The sequence below is a fragment of the Apodemus sylvaticus genome, chromosome 16 (assembly GCF_947179515.1).
Source record: "Apodemus sylvaticus chromosome 16, mApoSyl1.1, whole genome shotgun sequence".
Lineage (NCBI taxonomy): Eukaryota > Metazoa > Chordata > Mammalia > Rodentia > Muridae > Apodemus > Apodemus sylvaticus.
In genome coordinates, this window is record NC_067487.1 from 64,637,209 (window position 1) to 64,654,262 (window position 17,054).

At 41.3% G+C, this 17,054-nt stretch overlaps 1 protein-coding gene across 2 annotated transcripts in view; it reads left to right on the forward strand.

The window, feature by feature from the left end:
• Positions 1–17,054, forward strand: part of Polk (DNA polymerase kappa) — a 65,304-nt gene that overhangs the window by 24,675 nt on the left and 23,575 nt on the right. For both annotated transcript variants that reach the window (XM_052160064.1, XM_052160063.1), the window contains exons 3-5: positions 1,424–1,543; positions 11,002–11,154; positions 14,613–14,744. In XM_052160064.1, coding sequence (XP_052016024.1) covers positions 1,424–1,543; positions 11,002–11,154; positions 14,613–14,744 — 405 coding nt within the window. The remainder of the gene's footprint in view (positions 1–1,423; positions 1,544–11,001; positions 11,155–14,612; positions 14,745–17,054) is intronic.

The window sequence follows — 17,054 nt, forward strand, 5'->3', positions numbered from 1 at the left end:
ACGTAGTTTATTGGTCTAAACAGAATAATTGTTACTGACCGACAAAAATGTCATTTTTATCTTTTGATTTTATAGACAGTACTGTAGTGAGTCTTGGTTTTGTTTTGTTTTGTTTTTGTTTTTTTGAGGCAGGGTCTTACTGTATAGCTCTGGCTGTCCTGGCAGTCATTATATAACCCAGACTGGCCTTAAATTCATAGAGATCTGCTTGCCTTTGCTGGGATTTAACTTATGTGCTACCGTGACCGGCTTACGTTTACTAATCTTAGATGTTGGCAAGTGCAGCTGTATTAGAGAGATCTAGAAATGAAATTGCTCTATAGAATACAGATAACATGTATACACTTTTTATGAGTTTCTAAATAAAGAGCCACTTTGTCTATTTATATCTCTCCCTCCATTATATGAATTTATATATCACCATACCAAAACTGCAAGACAAGCCTGTGTCTCTGAATGTTAGGGTTTGCCGGGTTGCAGTAACCGCTTACCACTAACAACTCAGTCAAAACAATGGTCGCTGATATGAATGGGCATTTAAGGGAAGAAGACGTGCACAGGTCTCAAACACAAAAAGATACTCGACATCATTAGTCACTAATAGGATCCAGCTTTAAAAATCCCTGAAAGATGCTATCCGCACTACTGACAGCCAGAATCGCTGCGATACATAAGGCAGTGGAAAGTGTAACCAGGGATGTGGGGAGGCTGGAGCTTCATATGCAGAAACAGTGATGATTCGGTCACGGAAAACAGTTTGGCGGTTCCTCAAAGCGTTAAACGTGCATTGCCGTAACCACAGAAACACCTTGTTAAATGCATATTAAGAGGAATGGCAATGTATGGCCAAGCAAAACTGTTTATAAATCTCTATACTAGCATTTTTCGGGAGAGCCAAATGTAGAAATAACTTAGTGTCTGCAGCCTGATAAATTGACAGCCACTTGTGTTCAGTGGTGAAGCCATTGAGAATTGATTCAGTGGCTTATTATCTGTTTTCTTAAATGACTTAATGCTAACGTTCTGGAAAGAGACAAAGGAGAAAACGAATGAGCTAGCTGCTGAGACTTAGATATGGCGCGGGGACACGCCACAGTGAGGGCTCCTTTGCTGTCGTTGTTTTTCTTTGGTTTTTAATACAAATCTTAGCTCAGATTGCTTCTGTGTAGTACTATCTCACAAGAATTACGTGATTTAGGGGTGGGTGTGTGTGCATGCATGCGTGCGTTTAGGGCCTCGTACATGCCAGGGAGGCATCCTTTACACACAAGGAAACTGATGCAGAAAAGTGAAGTAATGTTCAGATTACCCAACTAACTTTAGAAATCAGTGTGACTCCAGAGTCACACTGTTAGCCACCAAGTGGCATACTTCGGTGGTCCTTTTCTTCTGAAGCTTTTCTTACGCTTTGCTTTCTCTGCAGGGGTCCAGATTTTATGGAAATGAGCTCAAGAAGGAAAAGCAAGTCAATCAACGGATTGAAAATATGATGCAACAAAAAGCTCAAATTACCAGCCACCAACTAAGGAAAGCTCAGTTACAGGTATTTATTCGGTTTCTAGGGGGAAGTCGAATAGAATAGGAATTAACTACAGAAGCGCAATACTGTCAAGTCTTTACAGCAGACAGGGTGAGGTGGACGTGCTCATTACATGCTACGCATGCTCATTTAGCAGGCATGCAGAATGCGCGTGCTCGCTAAACCTTGCTCTGCACCTGTCTCTGTGCAGAAGAGGAAGTGGAGTCTGAGGTTACTTGACTGGCTTCGAAGGACAGACAGTTGCAGGATTGGGATTTGACCAACTCGTAGCATATGTTGTTTTATTGTGGGTGTGCTTTGCAGCAAGACAAGGCTGTAAGACCGATTTGAGGGAGAGGAACTGGGTGTGGACTCTAACTCTTTATATTTAGAGTGACCATGTTTAGTAAAATAAAAAGTTACACTGCAAGTTAAATACCAAATGTGCATATTTTTTTTTAAATGAAATGATTTCTAAACACCTAGAGGTTTTTATGTTCTCCAGAAATTGCGAGGGGGGGGGAAGGGGTGAAAGATTAAAAAATTCAAAGTTCTCTTAGCTACTAAAAGTTCTTTCAACAGAAAAGTTTGGAAGGAACCTGGGTTCAGGGGACGCTATGGGAGATTGACAGCTCAAGACAATCATGGTTCTGCTGATCAGACTAAAGTTGTAGATGAGTTCATTCTCTATTAAAATCTGATGTTAACAAAGCACTGGATGGAGGAAAGCACTGTTTACAGATAAGGAGATAGGCATGGAAGGCAAAGTGATTTTCCTCTTACCCCGACTGAACATACCAATACAATTGCCATAGGAATCCACCATGCTACAGAATCTTTACCCTACTGTGGAACTCAGAGATCATGCACTTTCTCTACTGAACTGTATCATTTTTTATAAACACTTTTCCAGAATATTATTTTAACTTGGTGGTGGTGGTAGGTATCTTGGTTTTTGGTTGTTGGTTTTGGTTATTTGCATGTGACAGGATCTCATATCCCAGCCCCAGCTGACCTCAGACTCCTGACAGTTGTCTTGCTTCAACCTTCAGGGAGCTTAGACTGCAGGTGTGAGGGGCCCAACCCAGTCACAAGATAATTTTTAAGTGGCTGCTATTCTCACAAAAGATGACCGGTGTGTTGGGTCAGTCATCATTTTTGACACTTCCCTGCATTCCACTGTAGAGAGGTACCCTAACAATTTACCGCCCAACCTTGGTTCCAGTCTCTATTTTATAAGCGCCTCTGTGAAGATAGTCTTCTATCTTTGCACTCTTGTATTAATTTACATTTTCAATATCTAAGTCTTGCTTTCTTCAAATGCTTCTTTAAAGCCAAATCCCATCAGTTTCGTTACTTTTCTGTGCTGCTTTTAATTGCCTTTTATTGAGTCAGAGAAGATACTCTCTGCACACGGCGCTCCCCCTCTCATTATGAGATGTGTTCTTTTATTCTGTTTGTTATGAGACAGGTTAAGTGGGTGGCATAAGAAAACCAAAGTAACAATTTCTTCTTACATAATAAAAAATAATCGCTTGTTGAGTTACCGTTCCTGTGGAGAGAGAGAGGAACAAACAAACACATTCACCCAAGAGAGTCACTGGTGACAGGAGGGAGCAACAATCCCATAAAAGTCTGGGCTGGTGAGCCAGTGAGGGCGAAAGGTGAGGGAGGAAGGGCGGGGTTACCTGGGAGATGAGAGAGAGTGCTCCAGCAGGGGTGCTGGCCTGCATAGATGGGGTCCCTCCCTCCTCCAGCTAGCCTCCTGTGTAGTTACAACCACCCATGGCTGCATGGAGCTGGGCAGGAGTGTATACAGATGGGGAGCGGGGTCCAGGAGGAGTGAGTGCTTGTGGTCTCCAGTGAGGCCCAGCTGCCCCTCTCCACTCTTCCTGGGAGGGAATGTCAGTGGGATGGACCTTGTGAGGGCCCCTTGCCTGTACTCACAGCTGTTCTGATTTCAGGATAATGTTAGCTACGCCGTGCCCATGGTTCTATGACATCCTTGGCTCTTATTACCATAGTAATTTTGGCCACAAATTTTCCTTAAATCTATTCTATTCTATTATCTATACTATTCTATTATCTCCTGGTGTTATAATTACTGGTCTGACAAAGGTAATCCATGTTCCATTTCCCAGTGAGGAAGATGTAGTGTGGGAGTAGGGGATTAAAAGCAAATAATTTGCTGTTAAACAAGTGAGAAAGAAGTTGTAAACAATATTTAAACTCACATTCTTTTGGCAGCAACTTAACTTACAGGGCCACACATGACTACAAGAGAAGCTATAAAATGTGCTCTCTAGCTGTGTGGCCATCTGCCCAGCCTTACTGTTTAATGGAAAGAATGGAGAGATATATTTGGATGTTCAACAAACAGTCCAATGCTGTCTTCTTCCAGATTTCTAGAGTTTATTATCAATTTCTCTTCATTTATAAGATCTTATGTGAGCTGATCGGTGGTGCACGTCTTTAATCCCAGCACTTGGGAGGCAGAGGCAGGTGGATTTCTTAGTTTGAGGCCAGCCTGGTCTACAGAGTGAGGTCCAGGACAGCCAGGGCTACAGAGAAACCCTGTCTCAAAGGAAAAAAAAATCTTATGTATTAAGGATTTTTTTTACCATATATTCTAAGTGGGTTTTCAATACATATTTTAATTTTGATCACATACTTTAGAAGCTTATAATGCTGTTCTTTTTAAGACTTGTTTTAGGTTCATAGAAAAACTGCACAGAAAGTAAAGATCTCCCTGCCCTCACATGGGCTAGCCTCTAGCCGAGCACTCTCTCCCAGATGTGCACTGCACTTGTTGCAATTAATGTGCCTACGATGGCATGTCTTTATCATGCATCAATAATTTATTACTAATATTTTATGTTTTAAAGGTACAAACAAGTTTATAGCGGTATATATTCACCATTACCATACCAATAGCTCTATTAAATGTGAGTTATTGCCCTACAGCCCTTTGTGACCTATTTGTCCATCCTTCTCCTCTGCTCATCTGTGGTGATCTCTGATCTATTCACTCTGTCCCAGGCCCCACCCTGGCCAGCATCGGAATCCTGCAGTACGCAGCCTTCCACACTAGCTTCTTTCACTTAATGCTATATGCTTAGATTACTTTATGTTGTTTATGGTTTGATAGCCCACTGGTTTCATGGGCTGAATATTATTCTTTATCCAGATGTCTAACAGCTTATCCATTTCCCTACTGGAAAGCATCGTGTGTGCTTCCCAACATCTGCCAATTAGGAGTAAGCTATAGATGCCCATGCTTATAGATGCCCATGCTTATAGATGCCCATGCTATAGATGCCCATGCTTATAGATGCCCATGCTTATAGATGCCCATGCTTATAGATGCCCATGCTCTCCTTTATGTGAGGGCATAAGTTTTCAACTCCAGTTAGTAAATGCAAAGGAATATAATTTGCTAGGTCATGTGATTTTAATAGAAAAGAAACTGGGGAAGACCCTTGAGGACATCGGTACAGGGAGAAAGTTTCTGAACAGAACACCAATAGCGTATGCTCTAAGAGCAAGAATTGACAAATGGGACCTCATAAAATTACAAAGTTTCTGTAAGGCAAAGGATACCATCAAGAGGACAAATCGGCAACCAACAAATTGGGAAAAGATCTTCACCAATCCTACATCAGATAGAGGGCTAATATCCAATATATATAAAGAACTCAAGAAGTTAGACTCCAGAAAACCAAACAACCCTATTAAAAAATGGGGTACAGAGTTAAACAAAGAATTCTCACCTGAAGAACTTCGGATGGCAGAGAAGCATCTTAAAAAATGCTCCACTTCATTAGTCATTAGGGAAATGCAAATCAAAACAACCCTGAGATTTCATCTTACACCAGTCAGAATGGCCAAGATTAAAAATTCAGGAGACAGCAGGTGTTGGAGAGGGTGTGGAGAAAGAGGAACACTCCTCCACTGCTGGTGGGGTTGCAAATTGGTACAACCACTCTGGAAATCAGTCTGGCGGTTCCTCCGAAAACTGGGCACCTCACTTCCAGAAGATCCTGCTATACCACTCCTGGGCATATACCCAGAAGACTCCCCACCATGTAATAAGGATACATGTTCTACTATGTTCATAGCAGCCCTATTTATAATTGCCAGATGCTGGAAAGAACCCAGGTATCCCTTAACAGAAGAGTGGATGCAAAAAATGTGGTATATCTACACAATGGAGTACTATTCAGCCATTAGAAACAATGAATTCATGAAATTCTTAGGCAAATGGATGGAGCTAGAGAATATCATACTCAGTGAAGTAACCCAGACTCAAAAGGTGAATCATGGTATGCACTCACTAATAAGTGGATATTAACCTAGAAAACTGGAATACCCAAAACATAATCCACACATCAAATGAGGTACAAGAAGAAAGGAGGAGTGGCCCCTGGTTCTGGAAAGACTCAGTGAAACAGTATTCAGCAAAACCAGAACGGGAAAGTAGGAAGGGGTGGATGGGAGGACAGGGGAAGAGAAGGGGGCTTATGGGACTTTCGGGGAGTGGGGGGGCTAGAAAAGGGAAAATCATTTGAAATGTAAATAAATTATATCGAATAAAAAAAATTTAAAAAAAAGAATATAGGAAATAAAAATATTAAAAAAAGAAAAAAAAAAGTTCACTTTTTATAAGAAACTACCAAACTGCCTTCCAAGATGACCATACTGTTTGACATTCTCGTTGTGAAGGATGAGGCCCTGTTGCTATTTGTTTTGGCTGGTCTTTGGAGTTGTTAGTGTTCTCATTTCGGGCCATCCTGATATATGCAGGATGATGATGTTACATCATTTTACACTGAGTGTCCTCATTGGCGTAGAGTGAGGAGTCACATTTCATATGGTTAGATGTCATGTATAAATCTCTGGTGAGGTGTCTGTTAGGCCTTATGCTTAGTTTTAAATCGCATTGCTGAGTTTTGTTTTTTTTTTATTGAATTTGAAGAATCCTTTGTGTATTTTGAGTATCAGTCACACACTGACTCTTAGTTTGCAAATATTTTCTTCTAGTTTAACTTATCTTTTGACTCCCTTGATAGTAATTTTCACTGAGCAGACATACAGAATATGTTTCAATTAAAGTGTGAAGGACTTATTTTTCTTTTCTTTTTTTTTTTTTTTGGATTTGGTTTTTTTCGAGACAGGGTTTCTCTGTGTAGCCCTGGCTGTCCTGGAACTCACTCTGTAGACCAGGCTGGCCTCGAACTCAGAGATCCGCCTGCCTCTGCCTCCCAGAGTGCTGGGATTACAGGCGTGCTCCACCACCGCCCGGCTAGGACTTTTTTTTCTAAGTTTAAAAAATTGTGTTCTGTTGAAAACAATGCTGCCTAAGTTGACTCTATTCTGTAAACAATTTGCTTTCTAGACTTGCTAGGTTTTATTGGTCTGCAATCTACAAATATCTTTAATAGAAGCTTAATAGTTACAGAGGAACACAGCTGGTGTGTTGTTCTGACTTTTGGGGGTTCATACGAATTTTGCAGTTTAATGTGCAGATAACTGGAAGGAATAGAAAGTGCCTTCCATTGAACAGCAGAATTCCAGACTTTGTTCCAGTTGTGTCAAGTGTTTGCTGGGAGCCTTGCTGGCATCTCTCAGAACGGGAGTGGTAGGAAATGTGTTTTATGTTGATTATTTAATTGTTTCATTTGTTGAGCTTCCTCTAAAAGAAGCTGTGTGCGTGGGAGGAGCCTGAGGAAGTGCCAAGGAGACAAGAAGGTCTCAGAGCACGGAGATATCTTCATAGGAAATGTTTCTATTCTGGACTCACATTTTCCACATGCTAGATTTGATTATGTGTGATATGATAGTGTAAGTTCCTGCTTGGCAGGCCAAGGTAAGAAGTCTGCATGCATGAGCCAGGCTGTTCATTTGGACCCTCTTTGAATATTCTCCCCTGGACTGCACCCTCAGCACACTCCTGGAAGGCCCAGCCATCTGATTGCTGTCATATCTTCTAATGAGCTCATAAGCTGAACAAACAAACATCCACATTCTGTTCTGTGAAGACCGTGCAGCCAATCCGTGCACTTCGACCATTTCAACAATTGCCTTCACTAACTTGGACCAACTCGGTAGATACAGAGATACTAAGACAAAATAAAAAGTATTATTTCAAAATATTGTCCTAAATGTAGTAGACATTGAAGATTTGAAAAAGAAATGACATTACTATAGAGTATGGGCATAGCAGTGTTAAAGACTGTTCGGAGTCTACTAGCCATGCGTGGTATTCACGCCTCTCACCCCAGCACTCAGGAGGCAGATGGGTCTCTGTAAGTTCTAGGCCAGCCTGTTATACATAGTGGGTTCTGGGTCAACCAGGACTACATAGAGTCTCCAAAACGCACGACATCAACAACAAAGACAAGCAACCAAAGCGTGTGCTAGAAAAGATCGTGAGATAATGAAAAAAAGCAACTCTGGAGTAACCTGTTCCCCAAGTCCAGCTCTCCTGCCTGTCAGCTCAGTGACTCAGAACAAATTCTTAATCTTAGTAAACTTTCATTCTCTCATTTATAAGGCTAATAATTGTAATCTCGGAATTATTTTGACTAGTAAGTGAGCTTACTTGGGAAGCACCTAACATATTCCATGACATACTCAATAACTGTCCCATCTGCCTTAAAATGAGAGGTAGTCAGTGAGCCCTTGCCGTATCCCTCTCCAAGAACACTTTGTACAAGCATCTCTTCATTCCATCAACAGCCTTTGGCCATTAGTTATTATAAATAAGGATCATAAGAGAGGGGCTAACATAACCCCTGTCACGTGCCTAATGAGAAGCATTGCTGAGACCCAGAGGAAAGTCCCTATTTTTAACCCTGGTGACACACAAGTTCTCAGAAGTAACAGGAGGAAGAAGGTGGATGTTGCAGCCTCAGAGTAGACTGTGAAAGGCCTTCAGGGGAAAGCGTGATAAACGGACCGTGAATGAGAACTAAAGGGGGAAAAATTCGGCAAGCTGAGACGCTGTGCATCTGGGAGAGCAGAGAGTGGTCAGACAGGACGGGTGGGTGAGGAAGGAGAGAGTAAAGGAAGATGGAAGGGATGAGTCACACTGTGAGGCTTCCTCTGGGCAGCTGCACGCTTGCATCAAGTACAGGAGAGAAGTTAGCAGAAGAGGCCATCCCAGCGGTAATCATGGGTGTGAGGAGTTTTCCCTCGCGGTTTGCTTTCTGTTTATCTTTTGCTTCTCTTTATTATTCGAAGCCAAAATATTTCAGATGCCACTCCCTTATTCTTACTTCATCCATCGTTTAGGCATATTGTAATTATTATAGCTTATCTACTACAATAAGGGTCGCAGTGGAAACAAGAAAACAAGAAAGAGAACGCTAGTTGTCTGGCATAGAAGACAAAGCTGCAGCTGAGTTTCATAGGATGTTTGAGTTGGCCCAAGAAAGCCGTGGCAGAGCTCAGAGGGTGTTGTAGATGGGGGCAGCCTGAGAAGGCAGAGAGAGAGTGCCTCAGGTCAGCGGGGGCAGGCTCAGCAGGAGTAGGCCTATGCACACTGTCAGGGTCTGCTCCACACAGACGGGATTCGGGCCTTGATCCTAAAAGAACTGCGGTTTTAGTCTCCAGTTAGTGGGTGGCTAGTGTGTCTGTTGTAAAACCACGAAACAAGTGTTCTGTGAGTGAGGCCAAGGCTGAAGACAGCACGTGCTGGGGGACGGGCAGGCGCAGGCGCGGCATAGCTTCATGGCTCTCCTCATGACGTCATTGCTTTCATTTAAGAGCTCTCTGGTTTCTCCGGGGCTGTTTTCCTCTCTTCTCGGCTGCTGTTATACCTCCGGTTGATCCTTGTAGTAGATTTCATGTTCTGTGTGTGGGGTGCTTGTTCTATAGCTGTCTTCTGTTATGATTTATATTAATGATCTAGGCAACTTCCTTGTAGGTTGCGACTGTCCCATAGCCCTTTGCAGGGTAAGCTGGGAAAGCCCATAGAGAGCGTTTGTAGAGGCCGTCCATAAAAGGACGGTATGGGGATGTCTGCTGTGTAAACTGTTCTTTACTCGCTATTTTATTTCTGTCTATGTTCATTTCTCTTTTTTCTTTCAATCCAACAATTTTTCTCCGAAGAGGCAAAAAATGCTTAAAGATTACAATTCTGCATTGTTATATTTGACATGTATATTAAGGTTTTATGGAAAATAAGCTACATCTTTAATTTTTAATTGCAATTTGTATAGAATAACTCTTTGAGATGTTAGCTCTTGTCCTGACTAGTTTTATGTCAACCTAACAGAAGCTAGAATCAGGGTAGAGAGACTCTGAACTGAGAGAATTCCTCCATAAGATCGAACTGTGGTCCAGCCTGTAGGGCATTTTCTTAATTAGTGATTAGCAATGGGAGGGCCCAGCCCATTGTGGGTGGGGCCACTTCTAGGCTGATGTCTTGGGTTCTAGAAACCAAGCAGGCTGAGCTAGCCACAAGAAGCAAGCCAGTAAGCAGCACCCTCCATGGCCTGTGTCAGCCCCTGCCTCCGGGTTCCTGCCCTGTTTGAGTTCTTGCCCTGACTGCTTGCAGTGATGCTGGAACTGTGAGTGAAGTAAAGAGAAGGAACACTTATTGTGTACTTCATCAGCATGCTTGCTTGTGCATCATGTAGCGTTACATCATGCACCAGAGGTCTAATCTCTTATTGTGCATTTCCTTTGTTCTATTCTAAGACGTTAACAATTTGAGTCAAATGGGAATTGTTTAATTTGCTTAAATAGAAACTTTCAGTTATAATAAGTTTCTTCAAATTAGGTCAGCAGGAGCATCATTACAGGTAACTGGGATAGCTCCCTTATTCATTAAATACTTGGTAAGTTCCTGCTCTATTCCTGGAAGAATAGAAAGAAGAATCACTAGGAACTTACATTTAAAAATGGGCTGTCAGCCTGGGTAGAGGGCTCAGTGGGTAAGGAAGGCACTTGCTGTGTAAGGGGGAGGACCTGAGTTTGGGCCTGTGGCATCACGTGTGTGACCCCGGCACTGTGCAGGGAGACTGGCGGGTCCCGAGAGTTCAGCAGCCGGCCAGCACAACCAAAACAGCAGTCCTCGGTGGGTCCCAAGAGCTCAGCGGCCAGCCAGCACAACCAAGCAGCAAGCTCTAAGTTCACTGAGAAATCCTGTTTTAAATTATAAGGGGGAGAGCAAGAGAGGAAGAGGCCCAAGGCACTGAGGCCCAAGCACATATGCATAGGCAAGCATTCACACTTACCCACAAATCCAAAAGATAATGACTAAAAATAGGCTCTCTGTGTGAAAAATTAAAGCAGTTACTAACCTTAATAAACAACAATAAATTACATACCCATAGATGTAAGAAAATATATACCTAATAGATAAGTGGATGGATGGATGAGTAGATTGGCAGATAGAAAGATTCCTTCTGAATTAAAATTAATGATTAATAATGTTCTGATATCATATTGTCTAAAAGTATGTTTTAAAAATTAAGGTCGACAGATTTGCAATGGAATTAGAGCGGAACCGGAATTTGAACAGCACCATAGTTCACGTTGACATGGATGCTTTCTATGCGGCTGTAGAGATGAGGGACAATCCAGACCTGAAGGATAAACCCATTGCCGTGGGATCCATGAGCATGCTGGTACGTGGGTAAGACGGAAACCAAGAGGAAATGATTTGGGTTGGCCCGCCGAGGCCTGCCCGTTTGCTGGGCACTTTTTCACGGCACCTTACACAAGCGCAGCTACTGAATCCTATGAATGTAACTGATCATACTGATTTTTATTTCCACTTAAGGACAACAACAGAATGAAACAAACAAACAAAAAAAGATCTGAGAAAATGACTAACTGTACCAAATTTCAGAACCTAATAAAACAGCAGAGCAGCGTTGTATTCTTCTACTGCAGATCAAATTTTCAGAAGGGTTCTAGAGAGAGTAGAAGGACAGGCAAAGTGAATGATGTGTTTTGAAGGTTTGCAAACTGGCTTGCAGACCGAGTCTGGCCTGACATCACTGTCTCTAAAGAAACTTTGTTAGGACAAATGGCTATGGCGCTCACCACACAAGGCACACAGCTGAGTAGAACTGGATAATCGCTGACGAAGCAGGTCTGCAGAACCTCCAGTGCTCATGTGTGCCTGAGCTTTATAGAAAGTATTGCCCGCCACGATTTTCCAATAACAGAGCTTGTTAATAGATTTACAGTGTAATTAATTTTTTCCACAACTCAGAATCTTTTGTCTTTCTGACCATTAAGTTGCCTTTTCTTTTGGCTGTCCTAAATCAAAGCGAAGGGAACGGGAGGTGTGCCTGAGGCTGAAAACGTGCTCACTAACAGCCTCTGTGCTCAGAAATGCACCACAACGCTTCTGAAAGCAGCAGCTGGGATAGATAGATTTTCGTATCATAAAAACACTGGAGAAACAGGAGAGCTGCTCCGTGTGGCAGACTCCTCCCGGGGCCTTAGAGAACTATAAACCTTTGTCCCATGGTTTCTTTATCATGAATCTGTAATCTGTCATGAGCGTGCAGGCAACTGACGATCTAGTCCTAAAGCAGTTGCTTGTTGAGATGTATTTCCCTTTCCTATAAACCACTAATGAAATCTGAAAGAAAAGCTATGATGCATATATGTATATGTGCATACTTACACACATGCATTCTGTAGCCATATTTGAGCTAAACTGGGTGATTTTGAAACCCTCACATATTTTCTTCCCAGCCTAAAAATTAAATCTTATTTAGTACCACGGGAGAGGCACTATGCGGTTTATTCTTCCAGTCTGCTGCTCACAGGATGTTTTGGTGATTTTGGTAGATTTTTTTTTTTTTTAAATTTTGAGTTAACACTGAGAATCAGCACTTCTTCCCCAAAGCAGCATCCGGGGCTGCAGAAGCAGCCTCTTCTTTTTTTCACAGACAACCCTGTTTTTCCTCCTAATTCTTCAGTTTATATGAAGATCAGTAGGGGTGAGTTGGCTCTGTGTTTACTGGGATCTGGGACCTGAGAAATCCAAAATGGATTCACTCAGGTCTGGGACCTCTACTGTGATGACTTCCTTGTCTCCGTGTGATGCCCCAACACTAAGTGCTGTAATTTACCAACTTAACATTGCTCTGAGTACTTCAGAGTAGCTGCAGAGTCATCAGCATCCAGAGTGGAAGCTACAAGCTCTTCAGGCTGAGGCTGCAGGACCCACAGCATCATCTCCTCCTTCCTGTAGTTTAAGTCACTGGGCAGGAACTAGACTCCACCTTCTGCTAAGAGTTAAGTGTAAAGGTATCGCAGCTGCTCTTTGCAATGTACCACAAGCCCACGATGTGAGGGCCTTGCAAAACTTTGGTTCTTCATTAGATTTAGCTTTCATATCATTGTTATAAGATTTACTTAGAATTAATAAATTGTTACTTTATGTATATGAGTGTTGTGCCGGCACATATGTCTATATTGCTAAATGCACCTGATGGCTGGTGTCTCCAGGAGCCAGAAGAGAGTGCTAGGTCCCCTGGGGATGGAGGGACCATGGTTGTGGGCCCTGGTGCGGGTTCACTGTATGGGAACTGAACCCAGATTCTCTGCACGAGTAACAAGTTATTACTCTGAAGCACTGAGCCATCTCTCTGGCCTCAAGACTTATTTATTTTATTTTGTTTTATTTTATTTTATTTTAAGCATCGCTTGGCCTTTCTAGTGCCACCTGCACTTTCTCTTCCAGAGCACTGAGCAGAGATCAGCAGAGTTTGGAGTACTGTCAAGATTTTTGTAATGGCTTTTCAAAATGATTAGAGGAAATCTGATATTTTTTTTTTCTGAAATAATTCCTTCATGTGATAGGCGTGGCCTGCATTTCTCTGGCACTCATTAAATTCCAGATAAAGGCTCCGTTCATTATTAAACTTTGCTGTAGATGATGTTAGGGCCCTGCCCTTGACCAGGACCACTGGCAAACACCATCACAAGCAGGATTTATTAAATACTCTTGTGTTTTCATTCTCAGGTTTTTTAGCCTCATGTCCTAGCCAGAGTGTTTTTGAAAAAAAAAATCAAGCCTTAAAAAAATAAACTCAATTTTGAAGTTTTTTTAAAAAAATTTTTAAGCACTTCATTTTAGAGACATAATATTACTGATCAGATTTTAGGCCTTTAATTTTTTGTTCTGATAAAAAGTAAGTTCCAGATAGGGCAAATGTATACTACTGGCTAAGCAGCTCTAGTCGAAAACATTATGAAATACAATTCTAAAAATTTTGGATTTGGGACCCTCACTTGCATGCACATACATACACGTAAACACATGTATATATATGCACACAAACACAAAAAGATTTTGGATTTTGGGACATTTTTGACTTCAGATTTCCCAGTCAAGGATGGTTAACTGGAAAAAACTTATGTAAATATTCCCAAATATAAAAACTTAAATATGAAATACTTCTGACCCCAATCAGTTTAAATGAAGATCCTCTTTCTGCATTATATTATACCAATACTTTCTATATGTGTTATTTTATATAATACATACACTATTGGTATTTTCTTATTACTTTATAGCTTTCTATTTTATTTACTATTAGTTTCATATTAGATCCACTATCATCCAGGATTAAATATATATATTATATAACATATGTATTAGTTACAGTTAAAACATATATAATATATTATATATGTGTGTATTATATGTATATATATATATATATATATATATATTGAAGCTTAATTACCAGAAATATTTTTTAAATTATTTAAAGCCATTATTTGCTGTGTAGAACTGGATGACCTTGAACCTCAAACTAGTAGTTCTCCCGCCTGAGACTCCTAATGGCTGGAATTGCAGATCCCCACCACCACATTCACTTTGAAGAATTATTCATTGTCCTGCTTATTACCTAGTATCATGCTATAAATTTAGAAGTAACAGTGAGACAGGGTCATGGTTTTTAAGAAAGTCAAGAAGTGGTTCAAGACAGTGGCTTATAAAAGAAGTGCCCTTGAATTGAAAATGCACCTCAGCAGTGTGCTTCTTATGAATACACTGGTCGATTTGTCCATTTAGGGTTGTTTATTTTTCCCTATGCGGTCCATTTTCTTTCAGGCTACTTCAAATTACCACGCTAGGAGGTTTGGTGTCCGTGCAGCCATGCCAGGATTTATTGCTAAGAGGCTCTGCCCACAACTTATTATAGTGCCCCCAAACTTCGACAAATATAGAGCTGTGAGTAAGGAGGTAAGTGGACGTCTCACCCCAAACCCTTTTACTGCCTTTCTGTCACCCAGACAGCTCCAGATGCCTTTGCCTGTCAAGGTTTGATCTTACCTATAGTGACTCACCACAGTGAGCTGGGCACAGTGTGCAGAGCACACCATTGTGTTTCCCATTGGCCTCCCCTGTAGTGAATGGTGAGCTGTGTGCAGAGCACACCATTGTGTTTCCCGTTGGTCTCCCCTGTAGTGAATGGTGAGCTGTGTGCAGAGCACACCATTGTGTTTCCCATTGGTCTCCCCTGTAGTGAATGGTGAGCTGTGTGCAGAGCACACCATTGTGTTTCCCATTGGTCTCCCCTGTAGTGAATGGTGAGCTGTGTGCAGAGCACACCATTGTGTTTCCCATTGGTCTCCCCTGTAGTGAATGGTGAGCTGTGTGCAGAGCACACCATTGTGTTTCCCATTGGTCTCCCCTGTAGTGAATGGTGAGCTGTGTGCAGAGCACACCATTGTGTTTCCCGTTGGCCTCCCCTGTAGTGAATGGAGCTGGGTGCTGTGTGCAGTGTGCAAACACACCACCCTGTTTTCCAGCCACTTGCTTTCCGTGTATTTTTCATGTACTCTCAATCTGTCAAATCTCCACAATCTTTCAAAACTTTGAACAGCCTTAATAATTATAACATAAGTTAATTTTCAATATTTTTCCATGTATGATTTTTTTCTAGAACAATCTAATATTTCTAATATAGAGAACCTATAAATTTCATCATTAATAACTTAAATTTATTCTAAATACGTTTATTATTATTATTATTATTATTATTATTATTATTTATTGGTGTTTGTCTTGTTCCAGGCTGTCCTGGAACTCACTGTGTAGCTCAGGCTAACCTTAAACTCTTGAGTGCTAGGGTTGTAGGCGTGGCCCCCAAACCTGTCTCTGTGCTTCTAAACAGTAACAAAATGCACTTAGTTTGATTAGTTGCTTTGATTACTTCATAATCTTTCCCAGCTACTTGACCACGTCATGCCAAATAGACTTTAAGGAAAGGATTGCTCCTTTACTTTGAAAAGAGTAAAGAACAGAGATTTGTTTACTTAATAAAATTCTGAACTGTGTGAAAAGGCATCATTCTTCCATTTTCAATAAAACGGGTCTGTCATACGGTACGGGAACTTAAATCCTGAGTTAAAATCAAGTGTGCATCACTTTTTAGACTGCTGTTATAAAATGGAAATGGTCAGAAACTGCTGTCTGAGCATGACCTGGAATTCCTGCACTGTAGAGGCCAGCTTCAACTACTTAATCATTTTGAGGCCAGCCTGAGCTACATGAGACCGTATCTCAAAAAAAAAGGGGGGAGGAAGCATCTGTCTTAACATAAAGATATATTTTATTAATTTTTAATTGCACGTATATATTTGTGCCTGTTTGTGGTAGGCATGTGTGTGCAGATGTCTATGACGTCAGTAGATTTCCTGGAGTTAGACCGAGAGGTGGGTGTGAGACACCTGAGATGGGCCAGGAGCTGAACCCTGGCTCTCTGGAAGAGCAGTGTGTGCTCGTAATTACTGAGCCATCTCTGTAGCCCTGGCACAGCACTCACTACCATTTAGACATGCGAGGGGGGCTTTAAATTCACTTATTTTTATTCTACTTCATTTTCCCTAGAAATGTCACTCCTATATTAAAACAGACTTATCCTTTCGAAACAGTCTGTTCAATCAATTGCTTTGTGCCTACTTTTGAAAAAGTGGCAGGGAAAGGGAACATACCTTTGATAGTTATTTTTTCTGTAATCGGTTAAAATAAATACACTATTAAGTACAGGCTTTGATAATTAAAAAAATGTTATAAAGTTTTTTTTTTTAAGAAAGATGTTGAATCCTACACAGTAAAGTTTCTGATGGTGTGACCATGGGTGCTAAATTATTTTCAGTTGTTTGTCATCTGGTTATTTATGTAAGTTAGAAAACAAATTTTTAAATCTGAGCAATGTCTATCTAGTTAATATTCCAAATGAGTTTACATGTAAATGCAGTATGGATACAGTAATGGTTCTGGCCTGGCCAATGAGTTTGAGGACCATCAAACTTTTCAGTTCTAAGAGCTAAGTGCTTGGTGTTTCCAGGGCTCTGGCTATTTTAGTTCTAGTGGCAGTGCCCCAGGCCCCGGGAGTGAGGGGCTCCTAACCACAAGTCTTAGGAGCCTTAGTGGCAGGTACAGACTTTTCAGAATGTTGCTTTCCCTAGAAAGATACTGTTTGCATCTGCTACAGAGTGGTTTCCTCTACCAGAACAAAGCTCAGGAAGGCACTCTGAATAATCGTAC